A 15,448-nucleotide genomic window follows, 5' to 3' on the forward strand; every position below is an offset into this window, starting at 1 on the left:
TGGAGAACTGCTTGAAATGACAAGACTGTAGTCCATGACACAGAGCCTGGCACAAGGTCACGTGCTCATTAGACTCGAGGTTTTTTTAATATTTTTACAGTTTTTCAAGTTTGTCCCCCAAAGCTCACTCTTAGCTTCTCTTTCTCACCTACTCTGACTGACAGGTTCTCCCTCTGGATATGTTAATGCCATCAATTAAGTAGCCACTTGGAGATCTTGCTGGGCCTGGGAGCCCTTCTGCTCTTGATCACTGTGCCCAGTTGACCTCATCCGTTGTGTGGGTATTTGCTGTTCTACTCTCTGGGCCAAACACATCTCCCTCATTTGCAAGTCTTTGCTGTTGTCCCGACACACCTTCAAGTGCCAGGAACTCATTTCCTAGGCAACTATAATAGAACCCATTCCGTGCAGGAATGTGACGGATGGCCATGGCTGTGCTCGGCCTTCTGCGTTACCGGCGCAGGTAACAAGCACAGCTCGAGTCCATGCCTTTCTTCCTCTCTGCCTGTAGAGTCTCAGCCTGGGGTATGCTTCATCCTCAGAGGTGGTGTTCAGTAGATTCCCCATTGCCTAACCACAAGGCATGCTTGCATCTAGTGCGTTATTGAAGCCGGAGACAAGGGGGCTTCTCACAGGCTCTTTAAATCACCCTCGAGCTCTCTCCTTCTCTGTTTCACATGCATACTCATGTTCACACATGCCCTTCCTTGCGGCTCACTGGTTGATTATTCTGTGGCACACTGGTCCTCGGGGTCCTCGCCATAAGTCATTTCTCACTGGTTCATGCCGACCCACTGTGCCAGAAATAAGGTGAAATCAGTAAGTTAGAGGTGAATCTTACACCCGTCAGTGTGCCTGATTTCTCTTCAGATGGCATGACCTCAGCTGTGCTCATCTTCTCATGAGCATCACATGAGAGCAGGAACATACCATCCTCTATAAAGGGCCCAAGAAGGAGGAAACAGATGTTTCCAAGTGCCCTCCATGCAGCAGGTGTTGTGTTAGGCCCTGCACTAGTGTTTTTGTTTTTTGTTTTCTGTGTTTTGGGTTTTGTTTTGTTTTTTGTTTTTTTAAATTTTTGTCATAGGGCACATGCACTCACCAGAGAGCAGAGAGACAGAGAGGGAAGGTGAGAAACTCCCCTCTGGGGGTATGGCCACACCACAATCCCTTCCCCTTCATTCTCCTCTAGGGATTTTGGGCACACACACACACGTGTCTGGTATGAGTTTTAAGCCACCAGCTCTAGGACTGAAACTGCGATCGGCTTATAGGAATGCAGCCACCTTAGCTGGCCCCAGTGTTGTCTTTTTTATGCCAACCTTGCCAAAGATAAGTGCATTTATTCCCATTATACACATGAGGAGACATAGAAGGAAACATAGAAGATAAATGTGCACAGAGAGCATATGCATTTATGTAAGTGGCAAAACTAGAATTTCCAACCAGGTCTTTGTCATTTCCAGGGGCTGCTTCAGAATAGCATCCTCTCTCCCACATAGGAGGTTACACAGACAGTGACAAGTTGATCCCTTCATTCCTCTTTTTTTTTTTTTTTTTTGAGAGATTTTCACTGTAGGGCGCGTGCGCTCGCCAGACAGACAGAGAGAGACATAGAGACAGAAAGCAAGAAATCACCCCCCAGGGGGGATGGTCACGCCGCAATCCCTTCTCCTCCATTCTCCTCTCGGGATCTTGGGCACGCACACACACGCGCCCGGCGTGAGTTTTAAGCCACCGGGTCCAGGACAGGAACCACGGTCGACTACGTGGGAGTCCAGCGACATAGCCATTACGCTAACTGCTGGTTCCCATTCCTTCATTCCTCTTAATACATTCGTTGAGTGCCCACTGTGTGTCACTGTGCGGGAGCTAGGACCATGACTGAGGCTGACTCCTGACCGCGGGCCTAACCAGGCCAGAAGGTACCTAAGTAGACAGTCAACAGCAGTGAGCAGAGTGGTCCAGGATGGACCAGTCCCAAAGATACAAACCCAACATCATGGAGGACATGAAGGAGACACCTCCAGCGAGCAGAAGAGGGGAAGAGGCCAGCTCCTCTCCCGGGCTGTGTGCAAAGCCTGGAGAGAAGCAGAGGTGCTACTCTGCAGGTTCTGAACAGATGTGCTCTCCTACGAGTCGTTTTCCCCTGCCCATTCCTTTTAATATCACTTCCAGAGGTGTCCCTGGGAATGTAGACGAGAACTGTGTTGATTCTTTACAACTCAGGTTTGATTAAACAGCAGGCTCTCTGACATTTGATGCTGCAGAAACTCAGGGCTCTGAGAGCTGACAAGTCTGGTTGTCTCCTGGCATGCTGATGGCAGTCCCATTGCCTTCAGCCCTGTGGTTCTCAACAGCTTGTCATTTGTCAACATCAGCATCAGCCATATACCACGAAGACATCGGCGTAGCCAATTCTGATGGGCGCAGAGCACTCATGGAACTTCCTCGGCCCCTTCCAAGGAGTAAGGGCACAAAACATCCTAAATGGTAACCAGCACACGGGCCATTGCTCAGAGCAGCATCATGCTGGTACCTGGCGAGAGAGTAGAAAGATGCTCTTCATAATCCCAGATGCTGTTCACAAGCCAAGGGTGGAGGAAGCGATTCTTAGAACCAGATGCAGAGATAAATCCAGAAGATGAGAATGGAAAATTCCACTAGACAATGAGAGGGACATTGCTGACCTTGTCCTGATCCATGGAGTCAAAGACAGATTAGAATAGTTTAAGAAGCTGCTTGGCAGGAGCCAGAAGATGGCATAGTAGTTACATCACTGAACTCCTACATGGTCGACCTCAGTTCAAGTCCCAGACCCGGTGGCTTGAATCTCATGCCAGGCATGTGTACATACATGCCCAAGAACCCAGGAGAAGAATGGAGTAGAAGGGGTTGTGGTGTGGCCATCCTCCCAGGGGTGATTTCTCACTCTCCCTCTCACCATCTGTCTGTCTCTCCCTCTCCCCAGTGAGAGCACAAACACTAAGGTAAAAATCTCTTAAAATAAAAAATAAAGAATAAAAAAGCTCCTTGGTGGTAAGGAAAGGAAATGGCGGGCGTCGGAGGCCCGTAGGCCTGTAGGTCATTGCACGTGTCTCCATGTCTCAGCACTGCGTTCTGGCCTCTGCCCCAGGCAGCTCCCGCGAGGCCAGGTCTTCCCTGTGATGGGATTGCCGTACGGAGCATCCGTGTGCAGCCAAAGCCTCCTGCATCCTCTCCCCATTTTGCTCCTGCCCGCTCCCACCAGCTGTCTTGACCCATGAGCTCCAGGAAGATCATTGCTTCCGTTGCAAGGTCGGGGAGGTAGACATAACCACCACATTAACAGACCAGACCTTAATAGATCCTGTGAGTATTGATCTTCCCTGGTTAATTCTAGGCTGATGCAGATTTAATTAATACACTTATGGCCCAGCCACAGTGGCGCAGGCAGTGGGCACCATTGCATGAGACTGGAGCCACGTGGAAGTTCAGATTTAGATTCAGAACCAAATGAACTGGTCAGGGGCCCTGCTATGTGCCTGTGGTCCTGGCTGACCAAGAACGGGGGGTGGGGGGAAGGGGGTACAGAGAACTGCAGAATATTCACTTGTCGAAATATTTGTCCTCCTTCTCTCCCTCCTCTTTTCCTTCCTCTCATTAAAAAATTAACACAATTATGATCATTTGATGATGACGATAACTACCTATTACCTAGGTATTAACCTCTCAGACCACTAATCTTCATCACTAAACTGACAGTACTAGTACCTATGTCACAGAGTCCGACTATTAAAAAAACTGCATATAAAGCAACTTAGCACGGTGCTTGCCACTGCATGCACGTCAACACTTATGACCACTTACTGACCACCTGTAGGGTTAAGAAAGTCAGTGTGCCAAATCCTACGTGCTATTTTTATTTCTAAAGCTTCGCAAATACTAACAACACCCTCTCCCAACTGGCTAGTTCCTGCTTCATGATCAGAACACGACTCAGTGATGGGCAGCCCTGTATGACTACACCCAGCAAGCCCTTGTGTCTGGCTTCCTCTCTCCCCAAGCATGGAGCTCTGCACAGACAGAGGGGAATAGCTGTTCATGCCGCTCGGCCCAGCATCTGTGTGTGTGGCTTCATTAATATTCATGCATTAATGAATATATCCTCTTACTTGGTTCTCTTAATAACCAAGTCCATAAAGTATTTATTATTATCAAGATAAGGAAACAAAGCCCAGACAGTTAGAAGATTGCTCATGATTACACAATTAGTGAGGCGATGGAGTTAAGATAGAATCTACAACATCTGATTTCAAGAATCTTGCTCTTTTTCTCACTGTTAAGCTTCCTTCCAAACTGGCATCCCATGGGAGATATTCAACCCTCAAATGTGTTGAAAATAAATTTCACTAGTTTCTCTTGAAATACCAGAACCTGTGGCCACAGTCCTCTAGGGCAACCTCACAGCTGGAACTGAAGAGCGGCTGCCCCTTTATGCTGGACATGAGCTCCCCAGTTTGCTCAGTCCCCTGTCCCTCTCCTCCCTTTTCTCCCAGGGCTGAAACCCGATGTCCACGGCCATCTGTCCTCCTGCTGCTCTGGCCCCTCTGTTGTCTGAGTCTGTGCCATCCGTACCCCCAAACCCAGTATAGACAGACCCAAATAGAAGATGGTTCCCAAACTGTTTGTTCATGTTTAAACTTGATTGTGCTCCCCCATTTCTCTTGATCTCAGTGGTAGACTACTTTTCTAATCTTGTTTTCCAGAAGATGACATCACATGGGGTTTGCAGTATGTCTTATTCTATTTTGTGCTGCTGTAACAGAATACTTGAGATTGGCAATTGGCAATTTATGAAGAACGTAAATTTATTCTCATAGTTTCAGAGGCTAAGAAGTATGGAATTGAGGTGCTCGCAGGTTCATTATCTGGGGAGGGCCTGGTCTTGCTTCCAAGATGGTACCCTGAATGCTTGTCTTTGGAAGGAAGGAATACTGTGTCCTAGCATGGTAGAAGGCAGACAAGCAGAGGGGGCAAATTCCCTCCATTGAGCTCTGTTATTCTAGCATTAATCCATTCATGAGAGTGGAGCCCTCATGGCCTAACCACCTCGCAACACTAGAACACCATGGATTCAGTTTCCAGCCCATTGAGACCATAGCCCAATGCCTAAGCCCTCTCAGAGGGAGAGAGGAGGAATCTGTTTCAGGGACTCTGAAGCAGAAGAGAATCCCTGAAAGTACAGAGGCAGGAGTTAGGATGTCATCGTTAGGTAGAGACTGGCAAGTAGCCCACCAGGCCCTGTCTGAGCACTTACAGGTGGGAACTCTGAAATTAATGTCATTGTTATTTTCTCACTCTTCGAGACACGAGACTGCAGAGCCAAGAGATTAAATAGTTAGCCAGAGTGCACACCTCAGAGGGCCATCCCAGAGCCTCATCTTCACCACCGTCGCACTGAGAAGGTGAAGTCAAAAGAACTATGCACAGCCTATGTTCCTTATTTTTTCCAAGACCCTTTCTCACAGTCTCTTCATGCCTGGAACCTGGACCGTCTCCCTGGTTACAGAGACCTGCCTACAAGGCAAAGATCAGGGTTAGAGAGATGGAGAGAAGGAGCCTGGGCTTCTGTCTCACCTGCTAGGGTTGGCGTCAGGGTTTGGTAGCTCTGAGCACCAGGGAAGCCCCTCTGGGTAAGAGTTCCTTGCTGTTTCTTTGTCTTGTGCTGAGCCCATGGGAGCCCACAAGCTCTGCTTGCCTCCAGCCCTCGATTGGCATTGGAAGCCTCACCGCGCTCTCCCACTCTCTCTCCGGCTCTCCAGTTTTACCAATCAGGTGGGGGCGAAAAGGGATGTGAACTATTTGCATACATGCTTGAGTGAGTCGAGAGGAAGAGCTCAGGAAAAATATACACAGCAGAGAAGACCCGGGTCTTCAAAGATAAACTCTACCCGGTGCACAGTTTTCCCGCTGGGCAGCTCTGCCAGGCTGGAAGTGGTGATTTCACTCGGCAAGGAACACCTGAATTGTTTTTGACATGAAGGAGGACTCAGAGGGCCAGCTAGAGACAGAGATCTAATAAGCTCTCTTTTCACAGACAAGATAAAAATCTGTCCAAGTTGTAAGCAGTCTACGACTTTTAAAACATGATTTTTATTGTAATTTCTGATTTGCATATATTTATTGTACTTTATGGCATACAGTGCGGTTTTTCTTTTTTTAAATATTATTATTATTCATTATCATTATTTATACATGCAATCGCTATACATAATTTAGATTGTAAAGAGAATTTACCCAGCATGAAATAGACCTCAGACCAGTCTAGTTGAGAATACAGTACACGCCATCATCATCAACAGGTAATAAAGCATTTCTGTGTCCTTCAAATGTCTTACCTCTCTATTTTCCCCTCAAATCTCCTTTCTATACTGTCCCACACTATTCTATATTCCCTTCCACTTGTTTACTTACTGCCATATGTCTGTCAGCAAGATCTCTCCATCACCCTCCCCATCCCAGCCTTGATATCTCTCATTACACTCTAATTCATGTCATTGTGTCCTTTAGCTTATGCTAAAGAGCAAGAACATGTGGTATGTGTGTGTTCAGTGAGGACATACAGTGTTTGTCTTTCAGAGCCTGGCTTATTTCACGTGGCCTTTTCGGAATCCTCCTCCATGCTCACCCGTGCTCTTTTTGCTACGGAACCTGACAGTAAGCAGAGCCATGAAGGTTGAAGGAACTTGTTTATTAAGCAGTTATTCTGGCTCAGGCACTGTGTTAGGCTCTGGAACCCTAGAGATAAGAGATAATGTTATCTCTCTTTACAGACGGGAAGGGGAGCCTATGGCAAAGGGTGTTTGCACAAGGTGCCCAAAGTCATAAGACAGGGGCTAATAGGTTTCGAAGCTGATGCCATATGGCTCCCTGTCACTCGACTGGCAGTGTTCTCCATTGTATTGGCAGGGTCCCGAGTTATTTAGGTTATTTAGGTAGATACCTGTGGTATTTTTGAGGACTTCCTTAGCCCAAAGTATTGCTGTAGGTTCATGAATGTTTTTGTAGGGATCTCAGGCAAAAGGCAAGAACAAGATTATCAGTCAGGGTTCTTCAGAGAAACAGAACCAGAAGATAGAATTCTATGTGTATTTATGGCTTATAGATGCATAGATATACTTAGATACATACTGTTTCTATAGATATCTATGTAGATATGGATTTTGATCTATTTATATATAGATACATACAGAGATTTGAAAGGGCTGGCTTGCATGGTTGTGAGGTTTCACATGTCTAAAAGCCACAGGGCAGTGACACAGACCTGCAGCAGAATTCCTTCCTTTCTGAGAAAGCCCAGTTTCTGCTCTTAAGACCCTCAACTAATTGGATGAGAGCTACTCCCATTATCAAAGGGAATCTCCTTTTCTTTTCTTTTTTTTAATCATTTAAAAATGTATGATAGATTGCATGCATGCACACAAGAAAAAGAGAGACAGGGAGAGAGGAGTATGCACACGATCTGGTAATGCTGTGATCCCCTTCCTCCAGCCCTTCAAATAGTGGGCACTCCTGCACATGCCCATGATGTTTTCAGGCTGACCAGGCTGAGATCTGAACTGTGGTCACTATGTGGGATTCAGTTTCTCTTGAGCAGTTCATATACCACTGTGCCATGGAGGCCTCCTTGTCTTAAAGTCGGCTAACATAGATATTAATCACATCTACAAAATGCTGTCATAGTAACATAGAGGCTAGTATTTGGCCAAGCAACTGGGCACCATACCCTAGCCCAGTCAACACATAATATTACAGGAGGGAGCCATGATGTGCTCAATGCTTACTGTGTGGTAGGCATTGCACCTAGCACTTTCTTGTTTTTTGGATTTTTTTTTTTTTTTTGCTAGAGGGCATGTACACTTATCAGAGAGACAGAGAGTCATGCTGTAATCCCTTCTGCATTTCTCCCTCTTTGAGATTTTGGAGAGGTTTTCTTTCTTTTTTTTTTTTTTTTGTTACAAGGCGCATGCACTCACCAGACAGACAGACAGAGAGAGAGACAGAAAGCGAGAAATTACCCCCCAGGGGGGATGGCCACACTGCAGTCCCTTCTCCTCCATTCTCCTCTTGGGATCTTGGGCATGCACACACACGCACCCGGCGTGAATTTAAGCCACCGGGTCTGGGACTCGAACTACGGTCGACTACGTGGGAGTCCAGTGACACAGCCATTACACTAACTGTTGGTCCCCCTCTTTGAGATTTTGAGCATACATGCTCACACTCCTGGCTTGAACCATGCAGTCGACTATGTGGGATCTGGCTGCCTTATCCACCAGGCCACAGAGGTGGCCCCACCGAGCACTTCTTAATTTCCTTATCAACATTTTCACAAGTGCATTGACTCTGAGACTCAGAAAAGCTAACTCAGTTTGCCCAAGAGGACAGCTCTTGTAGAGTCAGTTTGAGAAATCAAGTCTTAACTGCTTGCCACTGCATCAGACTGCCTCACAAAAGCTTCCATCTTAACAATTGAGATTGAGTGACCTAAAAGGCGTGAAGGAAATGACCCCATATCACTCCCCCTCTCAGGAATGGCTCCAGCATTCAGGTTTCTTGACTCCTCACAGCCCTTCTATCTCACCAGGCTGCTGTCAGTTTCTGGAAGATTCACCCTTGAAATATTCCATCCCCTGCAGGACTCGCTTTTCAGATGGATGGTGACAGTGGATTATTCACTCCTTGGTCAGTAAGCCCCAAATAAGGTGAGGAGTGCAAACACACCATGCAAAGGGCCCAGGCTGCCACCACCATCTCAATAAACAGATGTGCTCCCAGTCTCCACCCTGAAACCAGTTTATTGTTGAAACAACCACGTAATGAGACCCTTTCAGGACATCAACTTTGAAACCTCCTGAACCTACCTGCTGACAAACCCATCTTAGTTTCAGTTTGTATTTCATCAGGATTAATGGGAATTTGCAGAAAGCAGTCCCGAATCTGATGCTGTCTATGCAGAGGGAAATAACACTTGCGAGGACTCTATTTGTAAGGCATGCTGCATTCCTAGTGGGCCTGTTTACTCTAGGACCTGCAGTATATTGGGTAGGGTTGTTTGGTTGCAAGCAACAGAAACCAGTGTTAGTTAACGAACACAAGTTGTGTGGTATTTCTTATGAAATGCACATCGGATTTACAAAACCAGTGAATAAGATCTCAGTGAACCAGGGGAGCTCTGGGCCCCTCTGCAGAAGAGGCTCAGAGGCCTCAAGAGTGCTGACAGGAGCGCCCGTCTACTCGGGTTTCCCAGTCTCTACTTTGTCTAAATTTCCAAGAGTCATAAACTGATTTGCTCAGCTTGGATCAGAGTCTTCCTCTAACTGCCTGCCCTACAGGGGTTCAAGTAGGCCGGACAGAGCTCTGCGAGCTACTCGCATGCACAGGGGCCATAAAAGGGAGAATTAATTTTGAGCAGAGCACTCCAAGAAGCAGCTACTAAGAACTGATTTTAATATTGGGTCATCAGAGATGTCATGACATATTTTTCTCTATTTTCTATCCAAAAATGCATCATGACTTTTCTGACAACTCAGTAGTAATTCGGGGTTTATGTAGAGGGACATCCGCGTTTACAGATCTCTGCTATTGTGTGTACATGTCTGTGTGTGCCGTTTGCTCATTCCCTTCCCTTTAGCCCTCCCAGCCCCTCTCTCCATTACCATAGTGTTCATATCTTAAAAGAGTTAACTGCAGATATGGTCTTGGGCCCCACTTCAGAGATACGTGTCCTTAGGCTTATAACATCCTGCTGTCTTTGGGACTAGCAGATGGCATAATGGCTATGTCACTGGACTTCCATGTAGTTGGCCACGGTTCGAGTTCCAGACCCGTTGGCTTAAAATTCAGGCCAGGGGTGTGTGTGTGTGTGTGTGTGTGTGTGTGTGTGCCCAAGATCCCAAGAGGAGAATGGAGGAGAAGGGACTGTGATGTGGCCATCCTTCTGGGGTGATTTCTCATTTTCTGTCTTTCTGTCTCTCTCTGTCTCTAGTGAGCACACGTGCCCTATAGCAAAAATCTCTCTTAAAAAAAAAAATCCTGCCATGTTTACAACAAAATATAAATTCCATGTGGGCAGACCTGGACAGTTTTGTTCACCCTGTTATCTCCAAGTCCCTGGCACGTAGTAGGTGCTCAGTGATTATTGAAGGAGTAGAACCACTCACCAATACCAGAACACCTCCCCCCATGTCCCAGCAGCTTCAAGGGCTTTACCATTTTGGTCCATGGATATTGTTCAAGCCCATTTCCAATATCAAGAATTAGCACATAAGGCACACATCTTCCCTGGGGGAAAAGGTGGAGAACCACAGCTCGGCCTAGATTCAGTATAGGCCTGACGTAAAAGAAGGTTGGCAGACACCAGATGCCTGGCCATGGAGGAGAGAATCTTGGGTGTCTGACAACTGATGCCATTGTTCAGACAAAGAAGGAGAGGGAAGCAGGCCAGGACAGGCTGACTCAAACCTTTGGCCCTCATAGAGGCTAAGTATAGCTCACCTACATTCCATCTTGCTGTCATCCTTTACGAACCTGCTCTGAAACAGTGACATGAGGGCTATATATCAATGGGCGTATAGTTCAGTTAAGCACCAGGATAAAGAGTGAGCTACAGATGCTATTCAGAAGGGTCCAAATGGCATCCACTCCCTCTCATGGCCTCCTCCTCTCCAGTGGGAGCCAGAGAGACCCTTTAACCAAGGTGGCTTCAGAGAACTGTCCTTATTGTGACCTGACCCAGATTCCCCTCATCTTTCATTGATACCAAGCCCTGCTGTGTCCTTCTTGGACCGCTGCTCTGTTCTTTCCCACATGGTCTGGGCTAATATACTGCAGAGAGTGCAGCTACTCTTCGCAGACCAGCCGAATCCCTGCTATGCACAGGCTCAGTTTTACTGGGTAAAGTGACTTTAATAATGTAGCAATAAGGAGTTGTATGGCCAAAGATAGTGCTTCCATGTTTTTCAAAATGCTTTCCAGTGCCTACCATTGCCCCAAGGCAGTTGCTTTCTTTATGTCTGGGATACAGGCAGCTAGTCCATGATGGCATTGAGACTCAAAGGTCCGAGCAAGAAGCCAGACTGAAGTTCCCAGGTGATGGCCAACAGGGACCCTAGAAGACTGAGGCAGGAAGTAATGCCAGCACTGCGGGATCGCAACAAACCCCGCTGCCTGCCTGCCTACCATGTGCCCGGCGTGCCAAGTAGAATCGTATCACCTCGTTTCATCTTCACAGCCCCTCCAGGAGGTAGTTGTCATTGCTGCATTTTAGGGAGGAGGAACCCAAGCTCCCACAAAGGTTAATTACTTGCCCTAGATGGCAGGACTCACAAAATGACATTACCAAGATTTGAATCCAGTCCGCATTTATCGAAGCCTCACGCTCTATGGCCCTTCAGGAGCCTTCCTCCCTTTCCATGTGATGGCCACAGAACTGGGATATGGCAGGCAAGCCCAGAGGGCAGGAGCGAGGTCTGAGAAGCAGAGCAGAACATCAGGCACCAGGCAGGAGTGCATGAGAGGGCGGGGAACATCCCACCAATACGTGGGTGCCGGAGCTCCATCAATCTGAGGTGGGCTGCAAGGGGTAGCTCTGCCGACTTCAAAGGCTCGGGGTCCGGAGGACTCGGAGGGCTGAGGAGTCCCAGAGACAGCACCTGGAATTGTCTGGGTGATTCTGTCCACTTGGTCTTGTGTGGCCAGAGGGGCGACAGGAATGGTACCAGCCCAGGGAACCCAGTAGGCCAGTCTCCAATCCCTGCTCCTTCCTTGAGACCCTTCTTCTGCGCTTTTCTGATGGGAAGTTCTTTGAGACCCTTCTTCTGCGCTTTTCTGATGGGGACACACACTGTGACTGTGTGAGCGATTGTTCCAGCCCCCTGCCTGGCCTGCTGTCTGTTCACACTCCAGGAGGACTCAGCTCGCTGGCTCAGAGACAGCAGACTCCGTTCCTTTCTGGGCTTCCTAAGTGGTAATTGGCAAGCTGCCTCAGCACCCTGGGCTTAAACTGAGATGGACTATTCTCTTCTACACCTCCCAGACCAACTCCCAGCTGTCCTCTGGGAGAAAGTCCTAGGCCCAGCCTCACCAGGACCCTCTCCCTCCACCTGCTCCCTCTTTTCAGGAAGTCTGTTGTCCAGCTTGACCTTGCCAACACCAAGAAAGCGATGATCGTTCCTGCCTTCGAGACTCTGCGTTACCGCCTCTCCTTCCCCAAGTCAAAAGCGGAATTGCTGTCGATGCTGGACATGGGAACCCTCTTCACATTCAGGTGAGTGACACTCGCTGCTGTTCCCTGCCAATGCCCAAGGCCTTTTCTCTCCTGGAAAACCAGTCCCCAGACCTGTCACCTCGAAACACTAGGCCATTTTAAGGCCAAAAAACCCACCACTTGTTCCAATCAATGTCCCTGGAATCTTCTCTCTCCTCCCCCATGCCATGTACTTTTTTATGCATAGATAATAGATACTGTGTGTCCAGATGGAAGGACAGGCGTGTGTGGGTAAGAGTGAAGCTGCGTTCTTTTTTGTGCTGGTTTCTGAACTCAGTTTAGATTCCTCTCCCTTCTCCTGACTGAATTCTCTCCTGTGTGTGCTTGCCCATTCATCCTCGTGGCACCATGCTGGCGGTTTCTCACTCTCGTGTTGGTGTGAGTGGTCTGTCCTCAGAGCCCCTCAGGCCTGGGATGCACAGCAGTGGGTTTAAGAACTCAGCCATCGAGGTAACTTCAGATTGCCCACAGCAGAGGTGATAATCTGCTTTCCTGCTGTGAGTGACTGTTGCAAACAGAACCCTCATTTCCAGGCTTTCCTGGCCCCCGTGTCCTGCAGCAACATGGCAGAGAAGTCACCTGTCACCTGTCTCAAGTGCCCAGGACACTGTGCAGCTGCACAGGTGTGGGTGGAATCCATCCCCAGAGCAAGCTGAAGCATTAAGTGCCAGAACCCAGGGAACGTAAGAATCTGCTGGGCTTTCAGTTGAGCAGTTTGAAGAGAGTCGTCACTTCACCTGCTCATGTTTTACTGTGAGGCCTGTTTTGAACAACGTAAGAAATGGCGAACACGGGCTTTGAGCTGAAAAGCTTACATGTCTAGGCTATCCGAATTTGTTCTGTTTGTTTTATTTTTTTTGAGAGGTTTTTGCTATAGGGTGCGTGCGCTTGCCAGAAAGACAGACAGAGAGAGACAGAGAGATGGAAAGCGAGAAATCACCCCTTAGGGGGGATGGCCACACCACAATCCCTTCTCCTCCATTCATTATCCTCTCGGGATTTTGGACACGCACACACATGCGCCCGGGATGAGTTTAAGCCACCACTTCTGAGACTCAAAACACGGTCAGCTACATGAGAGTTTAGTGACATATCCATTACGCTAACTGCTGGTCCCTTATTTCTGTTTTTTAAGAATTATTTGTTTATTTTTATTTATTGGGTTGTTGTAAAAGTCATGATGTATATTTTTCTGTTTTTCTATCCAAATGCATTGTGACTTTTTCAACCCAGCATGTATAATTATTATTATTATTATTATTACTGTTAATAATAATCATTTTTATAGGGCATGTGAGGTCATCAGAGAGAGGGAAAGTGACAAAGCAAGCTGCCAGGTCCAGGACTGGAACCATGGTCAGCTATGTGGGAGTACAGCATCCCAACCCCATACCACCTGCTGGCCCCTTAAGTTTCTTTCTTTCATGTGAGAGACAGAGAGAAAGACAAGCACCCTCAACAGGGTTCATGCCATAATCTTCCCCACAGCCCTCTTAGCTAGCTAGGATCACAGGGATACACATACATGCCCCCATGTACAGCCCAACCCAGGAACCAAACCCCAGCCTTCAGCATGGCTCCAGCATTGCAGTGTTGCACTACCTCTGTGCCACCACCACTGGGTCCCAAACTACTGAATTGTGTTGCAGAGATTGTAGTCACAATTACTTAGATTTTTGTGTGCCTATTAAAATTTCGGAGCCATTTAGAAGATTTTCTCAAACAAACTTTATCTTGTGAGAATAACTCTAAGAGGTAGGTAATTCATTCCATCAGTCAGAGGTTATCACTTTCCACATTTTATACAGATGAAGAAACTGAGGAGTGGAGACCTCCTGGTGCACACAGGACTCCAACCACAGCTTTCTTCCCCTATGCAGAGTTCTGGAAAGTGACCTAGAGTTCATACTCCCACAAACCAAGCCTTCTTTCTTTTTCAGAAAGAAGTAATAACTGTCATTTATTAAGTGCCCTAACATGTTCCAGGCACTGTAACCACATATTTACCTCCATAATAAATCTGTGAGGCAGGTACTCATATCCCTCCTTTACAAATAAAGAAACTGAGGCTCTAAAGAGGCTAAATAACTAGTCCATTGCACATAGCAGATGGCAGAGCTGCATATAGCTCAAGTCTAAGGAAGCACATAGGCCTTATTCTTAACCGAAATACCATCAGGCCAAGTCTTATCAAGGTCTTAACCGCATTTCAAAGTACATGGGAAAAAATTACTCCTGGAAATTGAGACCTTAGAGGCCAAACCTTACTCTGAGGCTCCAATAGACAGTAGCCTGACAGCTGAACACCTGGCAAATTTCCAGTATGTCCTTCCTTCCATCTCCATCCCCAGGTGATCTGAGAATTCATTTCAAGAGCCGTGTCCATGGGCATGAAAGCTAGGGCTTGATCTGCTCTGTACGTGGTTGCTGCTCTGACCAAGAGCCTGCAAGCCACCATGCCAGGTGCTAAATGATACCTTCCTTCTAAGAAATTGCTTCTGTCACCTGCTCTCCAAATAACACATTATTAAGCCTCTGAGCAGCTGAAGCCCACTCCATACCACATCTGGGATAAGAAAGCCTCTGCACTCCCACCAGTCCTCCGGGGCTGTGGTCCTCAGAGTGCAGTCCGAGGACCAGCTGCATCAGCATCATCTGGGGACGTGTAAGAGATGCAGTCTCCAGACCTCCCAAATCAGAACTCGGGGGCTGGCGCCAAGCCTCCTGTGGATTCTGAGGCACAAGTTTGAGAACTAGCTTTGCTCAAAGCAGTGTGCCCCAAATCTCTTCTTCTCAATGTGTCTCTCAAGGCGTACCAAGGAAACCGCTTTCAGCATCTCATTCCTTTATTCATTTTGTTCTTTGTTTCTTCATTTTTCTTTGTTTTGTTTTGGAGGCTTCCTGGTATTGCTGGTCTCAGAGAACAAGCTCTGAAGTCCAGTGCCTTGTGGACTGACAGTAGGTCCCTGATTGGATTCAGGGCTGTGGCCTTTTTTTTTTTTTTTTTTTTGGGGGGGGGGGTGTTTTTTTTTTTTTTTTTTTTTTTTTTTTGCTGTAGGGCGCATGTGCTCGCCAGCCAGCCAGAGAGAGACAGAAAGATAGAAAGTGAGAAATCACCCCCCAGGGGGATGGCCATGC

General features: G+C 47.4%; 1 protein-coding gene across 6 annotated transcripts in view; it reads left to right on the forward strand.

The window, feature by feature from the left end:
- The window catches only part of LARGE1 (LARGE xylosyl- and glucuronyltransferase 1), a 662,422-nt gene that overhangs the window by 637,780 nt on the left and 9,194 nt on the right, over positions 1-15,448 (forward strand). For all 6 annotated transcript variants that reach the window (XM_027769037.1, XM_006170333.2, XM_027769041.1 and 3 more), the window contains one exon: positions 12,164-12,310. In XM_027769037.1, coding sequence (XP_027624838.1) covers positions 12,164-12,310 — 147 coding nt within the window. The remainder of the gene's footprint in view (positions 1-12,163; positions 12,311-15,448) is intronic.

Source organism: Tupaia chinensis, unplaced genomic scaffold, assembly GCF_000334495.1.
Source record: "Tupaia chinensis unplaced genomic scaffold, TupChi_1.0 Scaffold148234_1, whole genome shotgun sequence".
Lineage (NCBI taxonomy): Eukaryota > Metazoa > Chordata > Mammalia > Scandentia > Tupaiidae > Tupaia > Tupaia belangeri.